The sequence below is a fragment of the Heteronotia binoei genome, chromosome 2 (assembly GCF_032191835.1).
Source record: "Heteronotia binoei isolate CCM8104 ecotype False Entrance Well chromosome 2, APGP_CSIRO_Hbin_v1, whole genome shotgun sequence".
In the NCBI taxonomy this organism is placed as follows: Eukaryota; Metazoa; Chordata; class Lepidosauria; order Squamata; family Gekkonidae; genus Heteronotia; species Heteronotia binoei.
Window position 1 is genome coordinate 21577626 of NC_083224.1, and position 23656 is coordinate 21601281.

The window sequence follows — 23656 nt, forward strand, 5'->3', positions numbered from 1 at the left end:
TTCTCATTTGGTGGCCAAAGTATTTGAGCTTCAGCTTCAGCATCTGACCTTCCAGTGAACAGTCTGGGTTGATTTCCCTTAGGACTGACTGATTTGATCTTCTTGCAGTCCAAGGGACTCTCAAGGGTCTTCTCCAGCACCATATCTCAAAAGCAAAAGTTTAGCTCTACACTAATAGTATTCTAATATTTCAATGTTCTTTCCATCCTTAATTATCTTGATTTTTCCTTACCATCTCATTAATTTTTAATACTACCGCTATTGTTATTTATGCTCATTCCTAATTTGATTTTGAATTTTATAACAAAAATGTTTTTAGTTTAATGATCTGTACTCTTCCAGTATATTTCTAGTAGGATGTTTGACACTACAGATTGCAATGTATTCTTATTCTTGTTATTGTAGAAGAAGATGAAGAAGATATTGGATTTATATCTGCCCTCCACTCCAAATCTCAGAGTCTCAGAGTGGCTCACAATCTCCTTTATCTTCCTCCCCCACAATAGACATCCTGTGAGGTGGGTGGGGCTGAGAGGACTCTCACAGCAGCTGCGCTTTCAAGGACAACCTCTGCCAGAGCTGTGGCTGACCCAAAGCCATTCCAGCAGGTGCAAGTGGAGGAGTGGGGAATCAAACCTGGTTCTCTCAGATAAGAGTCCACACACTTAACCACTACACCAAACTGGCTCTCTGTAATGTACTGGCTGTAATGTACTGGCTGTACATTATGTTCTGAAATAACGTGTTTTGAAAATGAAAAAAAAACCCCTGCACACGTGGCTTTCACACATTGTGGCTCTGGAAGCCCCCACCCCCCATTGGCTGCCTTGGAGAAGGCATTTGTCTCTTTAAGTCACTTCTTCGAGCCAAGCCAGCCAGCAGTTTGGAGAAGCCATTTCAAGTTAAAGTTGCTTTCTTTCCCCCTCCCTCCCCTTCCCCCATCTATCTGCCTGCCTGCCTGCCTTTCTATCTGGCAGCTCTCAAACAACTGACATTTCTTCTCTGTGGCTCTTATGTTAAGCAAGATTGGCCACCCCTGCTCTATGGCATACCGTAGAATCTAGGGGATAAGCATGACTCAGAGTGACGTCGCATTGGCACTAAACTCTCTCCCCTCCCCAAACTCTGTCCTCCCCAGGCACTGCCCTCAAGTTGGAGAGATTTCCCTACTTTATTTTATCATATCAATCCTATCATATACAGAGGTGAAGGGTCTGGAGACCAAGTCCTATGAGGAAAGGTTGAAGGAGCTGGGGGATGTTTAGCCTGGAGAGGAGGTGGCTGAGAGGCGATAGGATCATCATCTTCAAGTACTCGAAGGGCTGTCATAGAGGATGGTGTGGAATTGTTTTCTGTGGCCTCAGAAGGTCAATCAAAAGAGTTTCTGGCTCAACATTAGGACGAACTTCCTGACTGTTAGAGCGATTCCTCAGTGGAACAGGCTTCCTCGGGAGGTGGTAAGCTCTCCTTCTCCATTCCTTAAATGGAGGCTAGATGGCCATCTGACAGCAATGAAGGTCCTGTGAATTTTGGGGGAGGTGTTTGCGAGTTTCCTGCATTGTGCAGGGGGTTGGACTAGATGATCCTGGAGGTCCCTTCCAACTCTATGATTCTATGATTAGGTTGCCAGAGAAAATGACTGGCGCAAGGTTGCCCAGAGAACCTCACGGCAGTGTGGGGATTTGAACCTGGGTCTCGTAGACCCCAGCCTACCACTCTAGCTTCCCCCACAGAATATTTTCTTGCTGTAGCATCCTTTCCAAGTGCAGTAGCCATCATCAGTCCCCCCCACACACACACACAAACACACACAAAGTAGTAGGCAGAGGTGAGAATTTCTTGTCTTGTTGGTGGCTTATCTCTAACGGAAATACAGTCAAGTTTTCAGCAAATGTACTGTTCAGACTGCCTTTTAAAAGTCTCTTCTCAGGCCTTTTTATTTATCTGCCTCTTGCAAGGTACAGACATTCTGTTCCCAGATAATAGCTTTAGGGATGGGTTATTCTGCATTTGCAATTCAATCCCACGAACGCCGACCAACACCGTCCGTTCCCATCTGAGCGAAAGTCCATCTGCAGCTACCTGCGCCCCCAGGGCTCAGTGAGGTTGCAGGACAACTTCAGGTATGTCATCCCCAATGAAATTTGCTTCCTTCTGTCATTGCGAGGCATTTCCCCCTGGCGTATTGAAGCAAACACAGCACCTTGGACAGCTACAAAACCTATAGCAACAAGCTACAGACTGCTAAACTTGGTTCCGAAAAGAGAGAGCCGGTGTGGTGCAGTTTTTAGGACAGACTAGTACAGGGGTGGCCAAACTTGTTTAAAGCAAGAGCCACACAGAATAAATGTCAGAAGACTGAGAGCCACAAGAGAAGGAAGGAAGGAAGGAAGGAAGGAAGGAAGGAAGGAAGGAAGGAAGGAAGGAAGGAAGGAAGGAAGGAAGGAAGGAAGGAAGGAAAGAAGGAAGGAGGGAGGGAGGGAGGGAGGGAGGGAAGGAAGGAAGGAAGGAAGGAAGGAAGGAAGGAAGGAAGGAAGGAAGGAAGGAAGGAAGGAAGGAAGGAAGGAAGGAAGGAAGGAAGGAAGGAAGGAAGGAAGGAAGGCAAATAGATGGATGAGTGGGGAGGGAGAGAAATGTGGAAAGAAAGCAACTTTAACTTTAAATGTATTCACCAAGCTGCCAGGTGGCTTGGCTTGGAGAAATGATTTAAAGAGACAAATGCCTTCTCCGAGCTGGCCAATGGGGCTTCGAGAACCGCACAATACGTCTGAAAGAGCCATATGTGGCTCCCGAGCTGCAGTTTGGCCACTCCAGGACTAGTATCTTGGAGTTGGATACAAATCCTTGCTCTGCTATGGAAGCTCGTTGGATGACCTTGGGCCACTAGCTCAGCCTAACCTACCTTACAGGAGAACAGGTTTGTGTCCAGTGGCACCTTTAAGGCCAACAAAGCTTTACTCTGGGTATAATCATTCATGTGCATGCAAACAATGAGGAAAGGCTAAAGGGCTTGGGAATGTTCAATCTGGAGAAGAGGCTGGGGTGGGGCGGGGACATGATTGTTCTCTATAAGAATTTGAAGGACTGTCACTTAGAGGAGGGCAGGGAATATAAGAACATAAGAGAAGCCATGTTGGATCAGGCCAATGGCCCATCCAGTCCAACACTCTGTGTCACACAGTGGCCAAAAAAACCAAGTGCCATCAGGAGGTCCACCAGTGGGGCTAGAAGCCCTCCCACTGTGCTCCCCCCCCCCCCCCCCGCAAGCACCTGTTCCTGTTGGCAGCAAAGGAGAGGATTCGCAATAATGGGTTTAAATTAAAAGCTGGAAGGTATGGGCCGGAGAGTAGGAAAAACTTTTTTACAGTAAGAGTTGTTCAATCGTGGAAACAACTACTGAGGGAGGTGGCGAGCTCCCCCTACCCCTCTTGAAGCAGAGGCTGGACAGATGATCCGGTCAGGGATGCTCTAAGCTGATCCTGCATGGAGCAGGGGGTTGGACTAGATGACCCATAAAGCCCCTTCCAACTCTATGATTCTATAATATCTGAAGAAGAGCACGTGCACATGAAGAAGAAGATGATGATAAAGAAGAAGAAGACTGCATATTTATACCCCACCCTTCTCTCTGAATCAGAGACTCAGAGCGGCTTACAATCTCCTATATCTTCTCCCCCCCCACAACAGACACCCTGTGAGGTGGGTGGGACTGAGAGAGCTCTCCCAGAAGCTGCCCTTTCAAGGACAGCTCTGACCCAAGGCCATTAGAGCAGCTGCAAGTGGAGGAGTGTGGAATCAAACCTGGTTCTCCCAGATAAAAGTCTGCACACTTAACTACTACACCAAGCTTATCCCCAGAATAAAACTTTGTATTTCTGGGAGATCTCCATGTGCTACCTGGAGGGTGGCAACCTTGGTTGTTAAAAACAAAACCCAGTTTCTGAAGGCCTCCCTGCAGCTGAGAAAATGAAAACACAGAGCCGTCTGGGTATGATCTATTTAAAAGATTTCTTTTCTTCCTTCTCCAACCATTTCGAGGTGGCTCACAAAGACAAAGAGGACGCTTTTAAAAACCCACAAGAAATCAAAATGAATTCCTCTAACAATAAAACCAGCCCACAGATCAGTGAAACATTCAAAAACCATTCATCTCATAACAGCAGCTCAGATACCAGTGAAGTTTACGGGGTTGTTTTTTTTTTTTTTTTTTAAATGAAGCCACAAAAAAGAGAGACGCATTTCCTTTGGGGACTCATTAACCGATTTGTGGCTTTTGCAGAAAAAAGCCAAGAACATGTATAAATGCAAGAAATGGGTCTTCTACAGGGTTGCCAGGTCTGTCGTAGAAAATACCTGGAGACTTTGGAGGTGGAGCCAGGAGAGGGTGGGTTTTGGGCAGGGCTGGCCCGACACCCTGGGGTGCCCTAGGTAGACTTGCTGCCTGACGCCCCCCCCCCAGGCACTCCCCATGGCTCCCCCTGTGGCTCTGCGCCCCCTCCTCACCCCCCGCACAGTGTCCTGCCTGGTCCGCCCCCCACGCTCCGCTCATCTGCCCACCGCCGCTGGCTCCACTCACTCCCTCCCTTCCCCCTGCTCGCCGGCTAAAAGTAAGCTTAGCCGGCAAGCAGCTCGCACCTGCACGTTTTGTTAAGAGACAAATGCTCAGGCGCGAGCTGCTCGCCGGCTAAGCTTACTTTTAGCTGGCAAGCATGGGAAAGGGAGCGAGCGAGCGGAGCCAGCGGAGGGCAGGCGAGCGGAGCACCTGGGGGGGTGGGGGGGACGCTTTGCCGGCAGACCGCAGGGGGCTAGAGGCAGCAGCGGCGGAGAAGGGGGAAGGAGGCAAGCTAAGCACTTTCCTGGGACTCCGGAGAGGAGGGCGAGAGCCCAATTTGCCGCCCCCGCCTCTTGGCGCCCTAGGCAACTGCCTGGTTTGCCTAGGGGAAGGGCTGGCCCTGGGTTTGGGGAGGCGAGGGGCCTCAGCATAAGAACATAAGAGAAGCCATGTTGGATCAGGTCCAGTCCAACACTCTGTGTCACACAGTGGCAAAAAAAAAAAAACCCAAGTGCCATCAGGAGGTCCATCAGTGGGGCCAAGACACTAGAAGTCCTCACACTGTTGTACCCCCCAAGCACCAAGAATACAGAGCATCACTTGCCCCAGACAGAGAGTTCCAACAATACACTGTGGCTAACAGCCACTGATGGGCCTCTGCTCCAGATGCTTATCCAATCCTCTCTTGTAGCTGGCTATGCTTGTAGCTGCCACCACTTCCTGTGGCAGTGAATTGCTCAAGATGCCCTAGAGTCCACCCTTCAAAGCAGCCATTTTCTACAAGGGAGTTGATCTCTGCCGGCTGGAGATCAGTTGTAAAAGCAGGAGATCTCCAGGTCCCACCTAGAGGCTGGCAACCCTAATCTTCTAGCCCACTGGTGACCAAGCACCAGGAAAGGCCTGGACATCTCCCAGAATTACAACTGATCCTCAGACTACAGAGATGCACCAAAGGATACAGAGATTGGTTGCCCTGGAGAAAATGGCTACTATGGAGGGTAGACTGGATGGCATCATACATGGGGTGGTCCCTCTGCGCTAGGATTCCCAGACCCTTGCATTTACCCTGGCACCAATCAGCTGCCTGGCAGGAGTACATGCCAACTGTAAACTGAGGTCACTGTTTATAGCAATCCGGTAATATCACTACATCGCAGGTGGCACGGAGATGCTCTGGCCAAGAATGTGAATACAGCTACTCTGCATATTCTACCAAATAGCCTTTTATTTTTGGTGTTTGGGCAAAACTTTGATGGTAAAAAGAGCTTCTACCACAGAGTTTTGCCCATATACCAGCGTGTCCCCACAGCCAGTGTGGTGTAGTGGTTAAGAGTGACAGGCTTTAGTCTGGACAACCAGGGTTGATTCCCCACTCCTGCACATGGCAGCCAGCCGGGTGACCTTGGGTCAGTCTCAGTTCGCTCAGGACTCTCTGAGCCCCACCTACCTCGAAGGGTGGGGGGAGAGGACGGGAAGGTGATTATAAGCTGCTCTGAGACTCCTTAAGGTAAGAAAAAGTGGGATATAAAAACCAACTCTTCTTCTTCCACACCAGGCAGCAATGGGACAGCGTGACTTCCGATGTGCGCCAGAATTGGTGTTGCTGCATTGCCAGTGACAAAGAGACCTAGACCAGCAAGCCCACCCACTGACCAGCTGATCAGTGCTGGGAGGAGGGGCCCAAGAGCATGGGATCCCTCGCCTCCAGTGCAGGCATGGGATCCTTGAACCAGAAGCAGACTACCGCCAGGCCCTTAACTGAAGATGCCAGGGAATGAACCTGAAACCTTCAGCATTCCAGACAGATGGCCTGCCACTGAGCCGTGGCTCCCTTCCCCTAAAGAACCAGAAGAGACAAGTGTTTAGCCCAAGGCTTCTTTTTATAGCAGGAACTCCTTTGCATATTAGGCCTGTAAGCTTCAGGAGGATTGGCTACATCAGGGGGGTGTGGCGTAATATGCAAAGGAGTTCCTGCTGCCCAAAAAAGCCCTGGTTCAGCCCAGTAATTAACAAAGGAAGTTACCTTATCTACTGAATTGGAACACTGGACCATCAAGGCCCCCTAGGGGTCAGAACACTGGGCCATCTTGTCTACTCTTGATGGACCAATGGTCTGAATCCCTATAACGCAGCTTCAATAGACTTCAGTGACATCAGCATGTGGCTAAATCTGATTTGCTGCACAGCGCTGAGAAGCTGTCACATACAGTACATGATTCCTGATTGGTTGGAATAGCTCCAGGAAAGCTGAAACAGGGCAACCAAATGTCCATCGGAGAAAAAGCAAAAGGAGAAAAAAGCGGGAAGAGAGTATCTACGAACAGCTGTAAGCCGACATTAAATATTAAATGCTGGGTTCAATGCATTTGGAGTTCACACAGAACTTGCTTTATTGATAACTACACCCTAAGACAACATGGCGGGGCGGCGACCCCGCTTATATTCATGCAAAAGAACCACCCCCCTATTTCCCATACCAAATCACGGCAGTCAAGTTTTCACGCCTTGACTGCTCATTGGTTACTTTAAAAGAGTCCAGATCTCAGACGGAAATATCGCGTCGCTAGCGTTCCCGCGGTTGCCCGTGAAAGTTTTCTGCCCTGCATAAAGTCCAATACGTAACATTGAAAATTAGGAGGGACGTGGGTGTCTCTCCCCCACTCACGAGTTTTAATGTAATTTAATTAATTGAATTTTTCAATTTATACCCCGCGGGCTCCGGGCGGCTTACAACACTAAGAAACCTTACAAAAACATCAAACCAATTACATCCAAACTAGATAATCTCATAATTACAGAAGTGACAAAAACCATGATCCACAACATAGGCCACATATAGGCTGGTAATGGTCAGCATAACATAAGCATAAGGGGCTGGGGGGAACGAGGATTTCAGGGGACGCCCGCTGGATCAGTTAAAAGCCTGGCGTAAGAGCTCCATCTTACAGGCCCTGTGAAATTTCACTCAAAAAAATTTAAATTGAGGCAATTTAACTCACCCCCCCACACACAAACCCTGCAAAATTATCATCTAAGCAGAGTTGGTTCCAGATTTTGGGGGGCTCTGGTCAGAGATTGCCCAGGTCCTTCCTCCTCTCCTCCGCCTACTACAAATCCCCCCTTCTCATGCCTCCCTTCCCACCTGCTGATCTCCATAACACTTTCCCTATGAAGAAAGGTTAAAACGCTTGGGGCTCTTTAGCTTGGAGAAACGTCGGCTGCGGGGTGACATGATAGAGGTTTACAAGATAATGCATGGGATGGAGAAAGTAGAGAAAGAAGTAGTTTTCTCCCTTTCTCACAATACAAGAACTTGTGGGCATTCAATGAAATTACTGAGCAGTTGGGTTAGAACGGATAAAAGGAAGTACTTCTTCACCCAAAGGGTGATTAACATGTGGAATTCACTGCCACAGGAGGTGGTGGCGGCTACAAACATAGCCAGCTTCAAGAGGGGGTTAGATAAAAATATGGAGCAGAGGTCCATCAGTGGCTATTAGCCACAGTGTGTGTGTGTGTGTGTGTGTGTGTGTATATATATATATATATATATATATATATATATATATATATATATATATATATATATATATATATGGCCACTGTGTGACACAGAGTGTTGGACTGGATGGGCCATTGGCCTGATCCAACATGGCTTCTCTTATGTTCTTATGTTCCATGTGCATCTTTCCCCACCCCCTCACAAACTGTCACACCACCTGCGCTCAGGTGAGTGCACCACCCACATGCCCATTCCTGGATGATGCTGGGCAGGGTGCATGGCTGGGAGCATGCATGGCAGAGTCCTTGCAAGCAAGCGGGTGGGCAGCAAGGGTTAGTGGCAGTGGGCCCCACCAGAAGCCCCACCTCGCAGTATGCTGATGCCAGCCTTGTATCTCAGCACCAGCAGGCACTAGGATCTTGAGTTGTGCCACTTTGACTTTTTACTTTCACCAAACGTGCCAAAGATAAAATGGAGCGATGCTATCATTGGGACCGCCTCTCTTGGTTTCCCCTCCAAAGAGCACTGTGCTCTGCAGAGAAGAATTTACTCGTGAAAGACATCCAGCTGTCCTCAACCTGAGGACAACCTGGTGGAACTCTCTGCCAAATCCCCCTTCTCAGCCAGTTTGGTGTAGTGGTGAGCCCTCTCAGCCCCACCCACCTCACAGGGCATCTGTTATGGGGGAGGAAGATAAAGGAGATTGTACCACTCTGAGATTCAGAGTATAGAGCGGGGTATAAATCCAATATCTTCTTCTTCAAATAACATCCATGTCCTGTGGGACTTAACATAATTCCACAAGGCCTGTAAGGTGAAGACATTCTGATAGGCTTTTGGTTGAGGATAGCGACAATATAAATTATTTGTACTTACTGAAAAATCGGCATCTTCTGCTCTCAAGTGATCTGCAATGTAGTGGACACCCTCCACTGCCAACTTCAAGGCAGGGGACATCAGCAAAAGCTGCTGATCCTTTGGACCGAGACTCTTGCTCCCGTGCCCTGAGGTGCTGGCGGATTCAGGTTTTTTGCACTTGCATTTGCAGTGTGTGGGTTTGATTTTGGCCTGGTCCTCGTTGAGTTGGCAGCGCTGAGATGCTGGGGACCCGCTGGATTGCCCATTGGTCTGGGATGACTCCTCCTGCAAGTAGCAGTATTGGATACTCCTGGATCGGCAACGGATGGCTCCCTCCTCCACTTTGCCTGGGCTACTGTACATCTGCTGGACACTGAGGGACCTGCCCTTGGAGATCGAGCTGGACTGGGAGTCTTCCAGCGGGTGACAGGGAGGTTGTAGCGACGTACAACTTGCCCGAATCGCTTCCGTGCGCAATATGGAATATTGACCCGATGGTGACTTGCACACGGGCTGCGTCTTTGCTTGTTCGTCAAGGTGGGCACAAAAAGAGGAAGTGGGAGACTGCTCGTTGCTCTGAGGGCTGTTGGAAGACGAGGTAGTGAAGTTGGGTTCCACTTCTGTCTCGGACCAAAACCGCGGCGAGTTGGCTGTCATTTTGTGCATGGACTCGATGAGCTTCTTGCAGCTCTCCTTCACCGTTGAAGGACGCTTCATGAAGAGGAGGCGTGGGACGACATCCAGAAAGACCTTCCTCACCCAGTCTGGCATGGTGTGGGTCCGAGGGGAACGGTGGTGGACATTGAGTACAAAGACGGTGATGATGATGGACAAAGTGACAAAGATCATGGTGAAAAGCAAGTACTCCCCAATCAAGGGGATGACCAGGGAGGTGGAAGGGATAATCTCCGTGATCAGGAGAAGGAATACAGTTAAAGACAGCAAGACCGAGATGCAAAGAGTTATTTTCTCCCCACACTCTGAAGGCAAATAGAAGACTAAGACTGTCAAGCAGGAAATCAAAAGACAAGGAATGATCAAGTTGATGGTATAGAAGAGCGGGAGGCGCCTGATGATAAAGGAGTAGGTGATGTCCGGGTAGATCTCCGAGCAACACTCATACTTCTTGATGTTGTAGTTGCCCACGGCATTGATGATCACCCATTCCCCACTCTCCCAGTAGTCCAACTGGTCCACATGGCGGTGCATGCTCTCCAAGTCTATCTTGGCCTTATCGTAGGTCCATGAGCCAAACTTCATGGTGCAGTTCTGTTGGTCAAAGGGAAAGAAGGTGACATCGATGCTGCAGGAGCTCTTGTAGATTGCGGGGGGCATCCACTTGATCCGCCCGTCGTAGAAGAGGTGGGCTTTGGTGAGGTGGGTGACGGCAAAATCCCCATCTGCACTGTAGTAAAAGGGAATAAAGCACAAAACAGGTGATCAGAGTGAGGCCTTCTGAGAAGTCTATAAATTAGCGAGATGCTGGACAAACGGTGAGAATATGTAGCAAAATGGCGGTGAATGTTTGCTTAACGTAAAGTTTTGGGGGGTTACTCCTCAATATCTGCAAGGCTGATAAATCATAGAGATGGAAGGGACCTCCAGGGTCATCTAGTCCAACCCCCTGCACAATGCAGGAAACTCACAAATACCTCTCCCAAAATTTACAGGATCCTCATCACTGCCAGATGGCCATCTAGCCTCTGTTTGAAAACCTCCAAGGAAGGAGAGCCCGCCACCTCCTGGGGAAGCCTGTTCCACTGAGGAACCACTCTAACAGTCAGGGAGTTCTTCCTAATGATGAGCCAGAAACTCTTTTGATTTAATTTCAACCCCTTGGTTCTGGTCCTACCTTCTGGAGCCAAAGAAAACAATTCCACACCATCATGTATATGACAGCCCTTCAGAATGTATTCTGCACTCCTAAAATACCCAGATGTCCAGCATTCTAATAGCCATACAAGATTTTCCCTTACTTCTGCCCATCCAGCTGCTCCCAGGTCTCTTCATGATAGCAACCTTTGTCCCTTTCCTTAGCATGAGCAATATTGGATGGCTGCATCATGCAAATAGACTTGAGAAGAGAGGTCGGATTGGAATAATAGATGTCTACATGACAAAAGACACTGGATTTCTCCCCAGCTCAGGGGAAAGAAATGCTCCTCTTCAGAGGTCATTTTGTAGAAATAAGAGGTGCCGGAGCTCATTAGCACAACTCATTTGCATATGCCGCACACCCCTGACATCACCAGAAGGTGTACTAAATTAGATCAGCTCGGCATCTACCTTAAAATGCTTCTTGAATTAGACCTGTCCTAATAAAACCTTACTCCCGTTATACTTTTAAAATTATTTTTCTCCTACGTGGACACAGTGGCACGATGAAGATTTCCATCTGTCTGCTTTATATGTTTGGGTTATTTTCTCATTTTTCGTGGGGAAGATATTAGAAAGTTTGTCAGATCTTAACATTCAGAAAAATCCTCACGAGGGGAGGGGGCTGAACAATGGCGTCCAGAAGCAAGTATTTTTGGGGGGAGGGGGTAAGAAAGAAAGAGCACAATAAAGTTTAGAGGTTCCGGAGCTCTGCTCCTATGAGTTCCAGTCCACAATGAGGCCTACTGTTCATTTAGGCAAGTTTAAGAACACCGAATGCCATCCTTAAACTGTATGGAAATTAGCACCAAATTGTTTTAAATTGTTTTAATTGAATGTTTAACTTAGCCGTTTTTATTGTTACTCTATTATGTATGGGGAGCAGGGTTCCCTTTAAGCTGAGTTGGCGTGAACAAGCTCACGGTTTTTTGGCCTCCAGCTCACACATTTTTCATCTTAGCTCAGGAAAGATGGCTCCCAGAGCAAACTGATTTATGAAGTAGCTCGTAACTTTCATGCCAGGAGCTCACAAAGTGGAATGCTTGTTCACAAGGCTCTAAAGTTTAGAGGGAGTATCGATTGTGAGCCCCACTGAACCTACTTCGGTGGGGAGGGGAGGATATGAATCAAACAAACTAAACTAAACTACAACGAAGTTGAAAGTTTTCCTGTTCCCCAAGCTCCATTTTTCCTTTCCCGAGAGTTTTCAGATAGCATCTCTTCCATAATTCAGAAGCTGCGCAGACAGATGGATAGATTGTCACAGAGGTTTGGCACGTTATCATAGAAAACAGTTCCATACTTTCTTTCACGGTTAAGGTACCGTGACATGCCAGGAGCAGGGAACTCACAAATGGGGCAAAACAAATGCGATGCTGGAGTGACGAGAGAGACCACAGGCTGAGGTCTCCACCAGTGTTCCCGCAAAGCTGAGTTAACATGAGCTAGCTCACAGATTTTTAGCCTCCGGCTCACACATTTTTGTCTTAGCTCAGAAAAAACAGCCCCGGAGCACAATCATTTATGCAGTGGCTCACAACTTTAATACCAGTAGTTCAGCCCCGGAGCACCATCATTTATGGAGTGGCTCACAACTTTTATACCAGTAGCTCACAAAGTAGAATTTTTGCTCACAAGACTTTGCAGCTTAGAGGGAACATTGGTCTCCACCAGTGTACCCTCTGAGCTGAGTTAGCATGAGCTAGCTCACAGGGTTTTTTTGCCTCCTGCTCACAAATTTCTGTCTTAGCTCAGGAAGGATGACCCCAGACCACACTAATTTGTGCATTGGCTCACAACTTTAATGCCGGTAGTTCACAACTTTAATGCCAGTAGCTCACAACAGTGTTCCTTCTGAGTTAGTGTGAGCTAGCTCACAGATTTTTAGCCTCCAGCTCACACGTTTTTGGCCAATGGCTGGGGCTGATGGGAGTTGTAGGCAAAAAAACATCTGGAGAGCTACCGTTGGCCACCCCTGATTTATGCAGTTGCTCATAACTTTAATGCCAGTAGCTCACAAGCAGTGTTCCCTCTAAGCTGAGTTAGAATGAGCTAGCTCACAGATTTTTAGCCCCCAGCTCACACGTTTCTGTCTTAGCTCAGGAAGGATGACACCAGAGCACAATAATTTATGCAGTAGCTAACAACTGGGGAGGGACGGTGGCTCAGTGGTAGAGCATCTGCTTGGGAAGCAGAAGGTCCCAGGTTCAATCCCCGGCATCTCCAAAAAAAGGGTCCCGGCAAATAGGTGTGAAAAACCTCAGCTTGAGACCCTGGAGAGCCGCTGCCAGTCTGAGAAGACAATACTGACTTTGATGGACCAAGGGTCTGATTCAGTATAAGGCAGCTTCATATGTTCATATGTTCACAACGTTAATGCCAGTAGCTCACAAAGTAGAATTTTTGCTCACAAGACTCTGCAGCTTAGAGGGAACATTGGTCTCCATCCAGTCGGAAGAGTAGGGCTATGAATGCCAACTGTAGGATGAGTCTGGCTGATTCATGCCACTGCAGTGCAGGTTGAGGGAGTGTCCCTGGATCTGAGAGCCCACAGGGAATGGAGAGCAGATGGGTCGACACCTGGGGGGCCATGGCCAATTATTGGAATAGGTACGGATGCTGGAAGTGCAAAGGAGCTGGGGGGCATCATGAGAGTGAAGGAAACTCTGTCAGAGTGTGCAGACAAGAAAAGTAGAAGACTGCAGATTTATACCCCGCCCTTCTGTTCTTCACATGATGTGAAAGGATCTCTGCTTGAGACCCTGGAGAACTGATGCCAGTCTGAGCTGGGCTTTTTTTGTAGCAGGAACTCCTTTGCATATTAGAAGAAGAAGATATTGCATTTATATCCTGCCCTCCTCTCCGAATCTCAGAGTCTCAGAGTGGTCACAATCTCCTTTGCCTCCCCACCACCACAACAGACACCCTGCAAGGTAGGTGGGGCTGAGAGAGCTCTTAACAGCAGCTGCCCTTTCAAGGACAACTCCTACAAGAGCTATGATTGACCCAAGGCCATTCCAGCAGTTGCAATTGGAGGAGTGGAGAATCAAACCCGGTTCTCCCAGATAAGAGTCCACTACACCAAACTGGCTCTCATTAAGTGGGGGAAATCCTATCCCCCACTTTGTCCTCAGCTCTTTCCCCAGCCCCAGCTCCATCCCCTCTTCCACTTCATGTCTTCTTCGAGCTTTTGTGGCCTATCTTGCTACTGTAAAATATTACAGTATTTTGCTTCTTTAAAATAGTACAATGCTTGAACTGCCCTTTATGGTTCTCTCCACCATGTCTCTACAGGTATGCACAGATGTTACTATTATCCTGAGTGATACCCCACACGCACACTTTTTTTTCATAGCAACATCTTTTTACAAACCTGGGGGCTCCCCGGGGGTGCAGACCCCTAAATGGCAGCTGTTAGACAGATTTGTCTCGGTACGGCGGCCAGCCCTCGGCCGTTCGGTTAGAATAATTGCATAAAAAGCACGGAATGCGTTGCCTGATTTTCTGTGATTAATATTTAGCTCAAATCAGGGGAAGCTATTTTTATTCCATTTTTATGGGGGGTGGTGGAGGGTGGGGGAAACCATCACTTCCATATTAATCCTTCCTGTTTACCTTAAGTACGCACACAACCCTGAAACTATCCTGTGCCCAATCAGACTTCTTCGCTCAGTCGTGTCCCCTCTGACTGGCAGTTAGGCCTGCCGACCTCCAATTTGGTTGTAGTGGTTAAGCATCAATGTGGTGTAGGGGTTTAGAGCAGTGGACTCTCATCTGGAGAACCGGGTTTGATTCCCTGTTTCTTCTCCACGTGCAGCCAACTGGGTGACCTTGGGTCAGTCACAGTCTTCTCTGAACTCTCTCAGTCCCGCCTTCTTCACAGGGTGTCTGTTGCAGAGAGAGGAGGGGATGGTGATTGTACGCCACTCTGAGAATCCAAATGAAGGGTGGGCTGTAAAACCGGTTATTACTGTTGTTGTAGTTCTTCTTCTTTGCCAGTTTGGTGAAGTGGTTGAGTGTGCAGACTCTTATCTGGGAGAACTGGGTTTGATTCCCCACTCCTCCACTTTACAACTGCTGGAATGGCCTTGGGTCAGCCATAGCTCTCACAGAGCTGTCCTTGAAAGGGCAACTTCTATGAGAGCTCTCTCAGCCCCACCCATCTCACAGGGTGTCTGTTGTCGGGGAGGAAGGGAAAGGAGATTGCGAACTGCTCTGAGATTCTGAGATTCAGAGTGGAGGGTGGGGTATAAATCCTATATCATCATCATCACCACCACCATCATCTTCTTCTTCTTCTTCCTCTTGGTTTTCTCCCAGAATTGCAACTGTTTTCCAGATGACAGAGATCAGATTCCCTGGAGGATATGGCAGCTTCAGAGAGTGGATTCTAGGGGCATACCCTGCAAAGAGGGTTACCAACACTGGGTCAGCAAATACTAGAGGATGGAACCTGTTAAGGATGGGAGAGACCTCAGTGGGTCATAATGCTATGAACCACCATATCTTCCAGGAGAACTCATCTCTGCAATCTGGAAATCAGTTGCAATTCTGGAAGATTTCCAGGCTGCATCTGGAGGCTGACAACCTTAACTGCTGAGGCCCCTCCCCAAGGCTTGTCCTCCCCAGGCTCCACCCCCAAATCTCCAGGAATTCCCAAGGGCAGAGTTGACCCAGTGGTTTCTAGGGTCATCTCCAGCCCCCGCTACCCAGCTCTTGCAAATGGCAAAGTCATGAATTGAACAGTCAGGAGGGCCTCTTCTTATGATCTTATTTCCCAAGCAGGAACATATGGAGAAGACAATCCCTAGCAGGACCATATGCAGAAGACAATCCTTCAGATACCCCAGTCCCCAGTCACGTTGGGCTTTTCAGGTCAAAACCAACACCTTGAATTGGGCCCAGGACTGGGTCATTGGCCAATGTAATTGCTCCAGTTTGGGGGACATATGCTCCCAATTCTTGGCCCCAACCAGTAGCCAAGCCACAGCATTGTGAACTAGCAGCGGCTTCTGAACAGTCTTCAAGGGCAGTCCCAAGCAGATCACATTGCAGCAGTCCAGATCCATGTGACTGAGGCACGGATCCCTGTGACTAGAGCTGACTGACCCAGGAATGGACACAGCTGATGCATCAGCCAGAGCTGGGCAGAAGCATTCTGGACCACCACAGCCACCTGGTTTCCTTAGGTGACCGCTGTATCAAGTAGTGCTCCCAATCTGCAAATTTGGCTTTTCAAGAGAAGCTGACAATTTCGTGCTGCTACTCCTCTAGAGGTCCCTTCCCTCTCTTCTATCTTCTCTGCACCGAAGCCACCCCTACTGAAAGCAAAAGAAATCTTAGCTTCTTGTTGCTGTCAAATTGCATCAGGCTACTGGGGCAATGATGCGAAATGAGGGAGGACCTGTAATGTTCTACACACATGGCCTGTCTCTCTGGTTGAGTTCTATCAAAGGAGACGACAGCCAGAAAGAGGTGACTTTCTATGTAGATCAGCTAAATAATTCATTTCAAAAGTGAAGTCAGATTTCTCCCTTCTCCACTGGGTTTTTCCTCGCTGATCATCGCAAATGCAACTCGTCTGCAGAGTCAAAGTCTTTCTTTCCATTACCTTTTGTCTGTCCCTGCAGAAACTCTGCCCCCACTAAACAAATACATTGACATCCCCGTGGCGCAGAGTGGTAAAGCAGCAGTACTGCAGTACTGTGGTCTGAACTCTCTGCTCATGACCTGAGTTCAATTCCGGCGGAAGCTGGATTCAGGTAGCCGGCCCAAGGTTGACTCAGCCTTCCATCCTTCCAAGGTCGGTAAAATGAGTACCCAGATTGCTGGGGGGAAAGTGTAAAAGACTGGGGAAGGCAATGGCAAACCACCCCGTAAAAAGTCTGCCGTGAAAATGTTGTGAAAGCAACGTCACCCCAGAATCGGAAACAACTGGTGCTTGCACAGGGGACCTTTCCTTTTTCCTTTACATTTTCAGGTGTATCTACACATAAACCAGATCCGGTCCAGTCCATTACAATGGGAAGCCTTTTTTCAACTATTTCTTTGTCCATCTGAAATATTTACATCAGTTGCAAGAGCGTCTTATTGTGATCAGAAAACTGTCAGTCTGAAATACATCAGTGATCATTCCTTACAATTGGAGGTGTTGGGGAATAGAACTGGGGACCATCTGTGTGCAAAATGAACACTCTACCACTGAGCCACAGCCTAATCTCCTAATAGATTATCATAAATCCTTGTTGAACACAACAAACAAGGGGAATCTAACATATGAACATATGAATCTGCCTTATACTGAATCAGACCCTTGGTCCATCAAAGTCAGTATTGTCTTCTCAGACTGGCAGCGGCTCTCCAGGGTCTCAAGCTGAGGTTTTTCACACCTATTTGCCTGGACCCTTTTTTGGAGATGCCAGGGATTGAACCTGGGACCTTCTGCTTCCCAAGCAGATGCTCTACCACTGAGCCACCGTCCCTCCCTTAAAGCCAGTACAAGAATGAAAATGAGTAAAATGACATGATATGAACCACAACTAGGGGTCATTTTGTAGAAAAATAGGGGATGGAGCTCATTAGCATATGCCCCCCCAACCAGCCAAAAGCAACCTGATGCAAGAAGGTCCAGCCAGCCAACCCAGGCAAGCAAGGTCCAGCCAGCCCAAGCAGGCCTCACTCACCTGGGCCTCTCCTTTGCTATCCCCTCCCCAAGTCAAAAGGCCAGCAAGCCACCTGCCACCCAAAATCACATAAGAAGTGGAGAAAAGGTGGTGTGGGTTTCTCCAGGGGTTAATGAGGGCTGCTAGGGGTGTAGCAAAGCTCCTGGTGGCTGGCTGGCTGCCTGCTCTCCTAACCTAGGGATTGTTATGCAGCTGCTCTCTCTCGGCTTGACTTTGCAAACGAAGATTTAAGAAAGGTGCAGTAGTCCACGTCTGCTGCAGGCTCGCTGGTGGCTGACAAGACCAATGCGGGACAGGCAGGTCCGGCCACAGTGGCTGCAGGGAAAAGTCTGATTTGGGGTTGGTGCTGTAGCAGTGCGATTCTTCCTCAATCTCCTTTTGTCCTCAAGACCAGCTATGCGTGCGTTCTCAAAGGAAGAGACAGCCTGGTGGATGGTGTGTCTCCATGCTTTGCGATTTGAGGCTAGGTCAGACCACTGGTGATGGTTGATGCGACAGGTGCCAAGGGATTTCTTCAAGGAGTCCTTGTACCTCTTCTTTGGTGCCCCTCTATTTCGATGGCCGGTGGAAAGTTCACCATACAGGGCAATCTTGGGAAGGCAGTGGTTTTCCATCCTGGAAATATGTCCTGCCCAGCGCAGCTGCGTCTTCAACAGCAGTGCCTCGATGCTTGTAACCTCTGCCCGCTTGAGGACTTCAGTGTTGGTCACAAAGTCACCTCAGTGGATGTTGAGGATGGTGCGAAGGCAGCGCTGATGAAAGCGCTCAAGGAGTCGCAGGTGATGACAGTATAAAACCCACGATTCGGAGCCGTAGATGAGGGTTGTCATCACAACCGCTTTGTATGCAGCTGCACCTACTATACAATGGACAAGGTAGGTAGGTGGGGAGGAGGAGGAGGGGGGCGATCAGAAAGGTTCAGGAGCTGCACTCCTGTGAGCTCCTGTTGAATTCAAGGCCTGACCATAACCAAGCGCAGTAGGATACACTGGCTCAAAGTGGACCTTGAGACTGGTTTCATGGCCCATGCATTTAAACCACGAGGGCTTAAAACTGCTTCACTTTGACGGGATTGTGTTCTTAATGTGTACCCATAAAACTTAATAGCTCTGCCCGAGTGCTTTCACGTTAACTGTTTTATTTCCTTTTCCGCCCCTCCCCATTCCTCTCTTAACTTGCATTGCGAAGTAGGAAGCTGCTGCTGTTGTGAATGGCTCTGTCAGGTTTGAATTTGATCTCTCACCCTATACTTCTTGCATTCCAGGGCTCTTTCAACCATTACAATGGGAAGCCATTACAAAGGGAAACCTGCAATTTATAACCACCCCGCCCCCCAATAACCTCATCCATGAATATTTTCCCCCCAACAAGAACTACTGCATGTGTCTGATGAAATGGGCTGTAGGCCACAAAAGCTTCTGGGGGAATAAGATTTTGTTTGCCGTGAGATGTCTGGGTATTTTTGTGGCAACCTACAATGGCTGCATCCACTCAGCAAAGATTCTCTGGTTTTGTTTATGACTTCTTGACTTTACTTTTATCCCATCTAGGGTTGCCAAGTCCAATTTAAGAAATATCTGGGGACTTTGGGGGTGGAGCCAGGAGACTTTGGGGGTGGAGCCAGGAGACATTGGGGGCGGAGCCAAGAGCAAGGGTCTGACAAGCATAATTGAACTTCAAGGGAGTTCTGGCCATCACATTTAAAGGGACTGCACAAATTTTTAAATGCCTTCCTTCCATAGGAAATAATGAAGGATAGGGGCACCTTCTTTTGGGGCTCATAGAATTGGACCCCCTGGTCCAATCTTTTTGAAACTTGGGAGGTATTTTGGGGAGAGGCACTAGATGCTATACTGAAAATTTGGTGCATCTATCTCAAAAAACAGCCCCCCCCAGAGCTCCCGATACCCGCGGTTCAATTCCCCATCATTCCCTATGGGAATCGTTCATGGAGGTGCATGATGGCTCTGGGGGCGGGGCTCCCCCCGCCGGCCACCTGGCTGGGGGAGGGGGGAAGCCTGTAAAACTGGGGGATCCCCCTCTGGGACCCGGGGATTGGGAAGCCTAATCCCATCTTTCCTCCCCAATGGGGGCGCAAAACAGTTTACTTTCCTCTGTTTCCTCCCCACAACAACAGCAATCCTGTGAGGTAGGCTAAGCTGCAACTGGCCCGAACTCAACAAGTTTAATCAGATCTAACAATCTAACAAGTTCAATCAGACGATATGCAGCCACAGCGGTCATTTTGTAGAAAAATAGGTGGTGGAGCTCATCCAGGGATTGTTATGCAGCAGCTGCACCTACTATTCAACGGACAAGGAGGTGGAACTCTCAGAAGGAGGAGGTGGAACTCTCAGAAAGATTTATTTATTTATATTAGGATTTATACCCCGCCCTTCTCACCTAAGTGTCTCAGGGCGGCTTACAGCATAATAATTCAAACACTTCAGTTTAAAACATTTAAAAATACAATTAAAATACAATTAAACCATAAATTAATAAAAACAAGATAGAATAAAACCGGCGGTCTATAGATGCATTTTGTTCCATCCAAGATATTTTCATTGTCAGTTAATGTTATAGGCCTGCCGGAAGAGGGCTGTCTTACAGGCCCTGCGGAATTGCCCTAGATCCCGCAGGGCCCGCACCTCTTCCGGCAGCTGGTTCCACCAATAAGGTGCCATTATTGAGAAGGCCCGATCCCTGGTGGATTTTAGACGGGCCTCCTTTGGCCCGGGGACTACCAACAGGTTTTGTGAACCTGAGCGTAGTACTCTCTGGGGAACGTGTGGGGAGAGACGGTCCCTAAGGTAGGCAGGTCCTAGGCCATATAGGGCTTTAAAGGTAATGACCAACACCTTGTACCGGACTCGGAATATTACTGGCAGCCAGTGCAGACCCTGGAGCCCCGGCCGAATGTGCTCCCGTCTTGGGAGCCCTAATAGCAGCCGGGCAGCAGCGTTCTGCACCAACTGCAGTTTCCGGGTCCGGCACAAGGGTAGCCCCATGTAGAGGGCATTACAGTAGTCCAGCCTCGAGGTGACCGTAGCATGAATCACTGTTGCCAGGTCGTCACGTTCCAGGAAGGGGGCCAACTGCCTTGCTCGCCTAAGATGAAAAAAAGCGGACTTGGCAGTGGCTGCTATCTGAGCCTCCATCGTCAGTGAAGGCTCCAACAGCACCCCCAGGCTCTTAACCCTGCCCGACGCTGTTAGCGGAGCGCCGTCAAAAACTGGCAGGGGGATTTCCCTTCCCGGGCCGCAGCGACCCAAGCAAAGGACCTCTGTCTTCGCCGGGTTCAGCTTCAGCCCGCTCAGCCTAAGCCACCTAGCCACTGCCTGTAACGCCCGGTCCAGATTTTCTGGGGCGCAGGCGGGCCGGCCGTCCATAAGCAGATAGAGCTGGGTGTCATCAGCATATTGATGGCAACCCAGCCCATACCTTCGGGCCATCTGGGCAAGGGGGCGCATATAGATGTTAAATAACATCGGGGAGAGCACCGCCCCTTGAGGCACCCCACAATCAAGCGTGTGTCTCCGGGACAGTTCCTCCCCAATCGCCACCCTTTGTCCCCGACCGTCAAGGAAAGAGGAAAGCCATTGCAAGGCCAACCCCTGAATCCCTGCGTCGGCAAGGCGGCACGCCAGAAGCCGATGGTCGACCATATCGAACGCTGCCGATAGGTCCAACAACATCAGCACCGCCGAGCCGCCTTGATCCAGATGCAGGAGCTGTGCTCCTGGGAGCTCCCTCTGAGTCTGAGGCCTGTGCAGCCATATCATCTCCGGTTCATTAATTTATAGAGGATGGGGTGGAATTGATTTCTGTGGCCCCAGAAGGTAGGACCAGAACCAACGGGTTGAAATTAAATCAAGAGTTTCCGGCACAAGATTAGGAAGACCTTTCTGATCATTAGGAAGACCTTTCTGATCCTCAGTGGAACAGGCTTCCTCAGGAGCTGGTGGGCTCTCCTTCCTTGGAGGTTTTTAAATGGAGGCTAGATGGCCATCTGAAAGCAATGAGGATCCTGTGAATTTAGGGGGCGGTATTTGTGAATTTCCTGCATTGTGCAGGGGGTTGGACTAGATGAGCCTGGAGGTCCCTTCCAACTCTATGACTTTATGATTCATTTGTTCACCTTCCAGTATTGTATATATATCATCTAATGTCAGCAATGCCCAGGGATTTTTTTGTTGCTGGAATTCCTTTGCATATTAGACTACACCCCCCCTGATGTAGCCAATCCTCCAAGAGCTTACAGGAAGCCTTGAAAGAAGAGTCCTGTAAGCTCCTGGAGGATTAGCTACATCGGGGGGGGGGGGTGTAGCCTAATATGGAAAGGAGTTCTTGCTACAAAAAAGGCCTGGCAATGCCCTTCCACTCTCTATATTGGACAAACAAGTCCATTCTTATGCAAAAGAATAAATGGACATAAATCCAACATTAAAAACTTCAGTGCTAAAGGGAAAAAAAGTGGGAGAACGTTTTAATCTTCCGGGTCATTCCATTGCCTCAAACTTAAACATTCTTCCTCAAACTTACAGTCCTCAAACTTAAACTTTCCTCAGACTTAAACATTCCAAGTGCAAATTACAATGCGAGGACTCAAAGGTTCCCCGTTCCAACCCATACCTGATGGAAGGAACTTTGATTCTTGAAAGCTCATGAGTCGTGACCCAAAATCTGGTTGGTCCCCAGTGTGTTACTGGACTGGAATCTTGCTCAGCTACCCTCTAAACAACCTATAGAAGAGTCATGATTCTCATTCCCAGGCCCAAGACACTTTAGGGCAGGGGTATCAAACATTTGTTATGAGGGCCAGATCTGACATAAATGAGACCTTATCGGTCTGGGCAGCGTGTGTCGAAAAATGTAATGCCAGGTAGCAGAGATACAAACTTTATAAAGGACACAAAGGTGCTTCCTTTAAAAAAAAAGTGGTTTCATTGTATCCCTCCTGTGGGATTGAGGGAACTGGATAAAGGAAGTTTTGGCTCTTTCCCTCTTTTCCCAGAAGGTGAGGAGGGGCAGGAGCCTCAGCCAATAGAAGGAAGAGAGGCTTGGCTCAGTAGCTCGGCTGTGTGATTGAGAGAGCCTGGCAAAGCAAGCTGAGAAGCAGAAGAAAGCAAGAGAGGGAGGAAGCAGACAACAGTGAGTTGGTTCTGGGTCTGATAGGAGCCCTCCAGGGGCCTGATCTGTCCTGTGGGCTGCACGTTTGATACCCCTGCTTTAGGGCTTTATTATGTAGATAGACCTGGCCAAGGTGGACCAAAATGTTTACTATCTAACACTTCAGGCTGTAGGGTCAGGGATACCAAATGCTAGATTGTATCTCTTCCAAGGGAAGAACAGGAAAAGAAATGCTGATGAGGGTGGGGGATGAGGACAGAGGGAAATTAAAAATTCTGCAGACATGAGGAAAAAGGGCAGTCAAGAGTCACCATATATTGATTCCCACTTCCCAAATTCCCTTTTTCTATTTCTTTGGCTGAGCAGTCACTTGTCTGTTTGTCTGTCCCACCCAATTCTTTAAATTTATATAGAATGCTAACCTATCCTATTAAACTGAGGAACTGACTGAAATCCTTCTTTTTGTCTTTGTTTGATAACAGAACAGGAGAGGTTTGATAGTAATTCAAAACCAACAAACTGCTTTATTTCACTTTTGAGGGGAAATGATCAGGTAGGTATCAGGTTTAGGATTTAGAAGGTGAACAGGCAACAGGAATGAGGTAACTTTGTATAAATATAAACAATAGATAGTTTGTCACAGTCTAGCTGTTCTGTTATACAGATAGGTCTTTAAAACTCTCAGGAGATATCTTTTGTCAGTCACTGCTTAAATAAACAAGCACAAGCCTCTTCATCTAAAAACACCTAAGTTGGTGAAGACTGGAACATAAGAACATAAGAGAAGCCATGTTGGATTAGGCCAATGGCCCATCCAGTCCAACACTCTGTGTCACACAGCAGCCAAACCCCCCCCCCCCCAAGTGCCATCAGGAGGTTCACAAGTGGGGCTAGAAGCCCTTCCACTTTGCCCCTCCCCAGCACCAAGAATACAGAGCATCACTGCCCCAGACAGTTCCAACAATATGCTGTGGCTAATAGCCACTGATGGACCTCTGCTCCATATTTTTATCCAATCTCCTCTTGAAGCTGGCTATGCTTGTAGCCGCCACCACC

General features: G+C 48.4%; 1 protein-coding gene across 1 annotated transcript in view; it reads right to left on the minus strand.

The window, feature by feature from the left end:
* CHRNA4 (cholinergic receptor nicotinic alpha 4 subunit) overlaps nt 1-23656 on the minus strand; it is a 119476-nt gene that overhangs the window by 19194 nt on the left and 76626 nt on the right. The window contains exon 5 of the mRNA XM_060230664.1: nt 8931-10317. Within this exon, the coding sequence (XP_060086647.1) occupies nt 8931-10317 (1387 nt within the window). The remainder of the gene's footprint in view (nt 1-8930; nt 10318-23656) is intronic.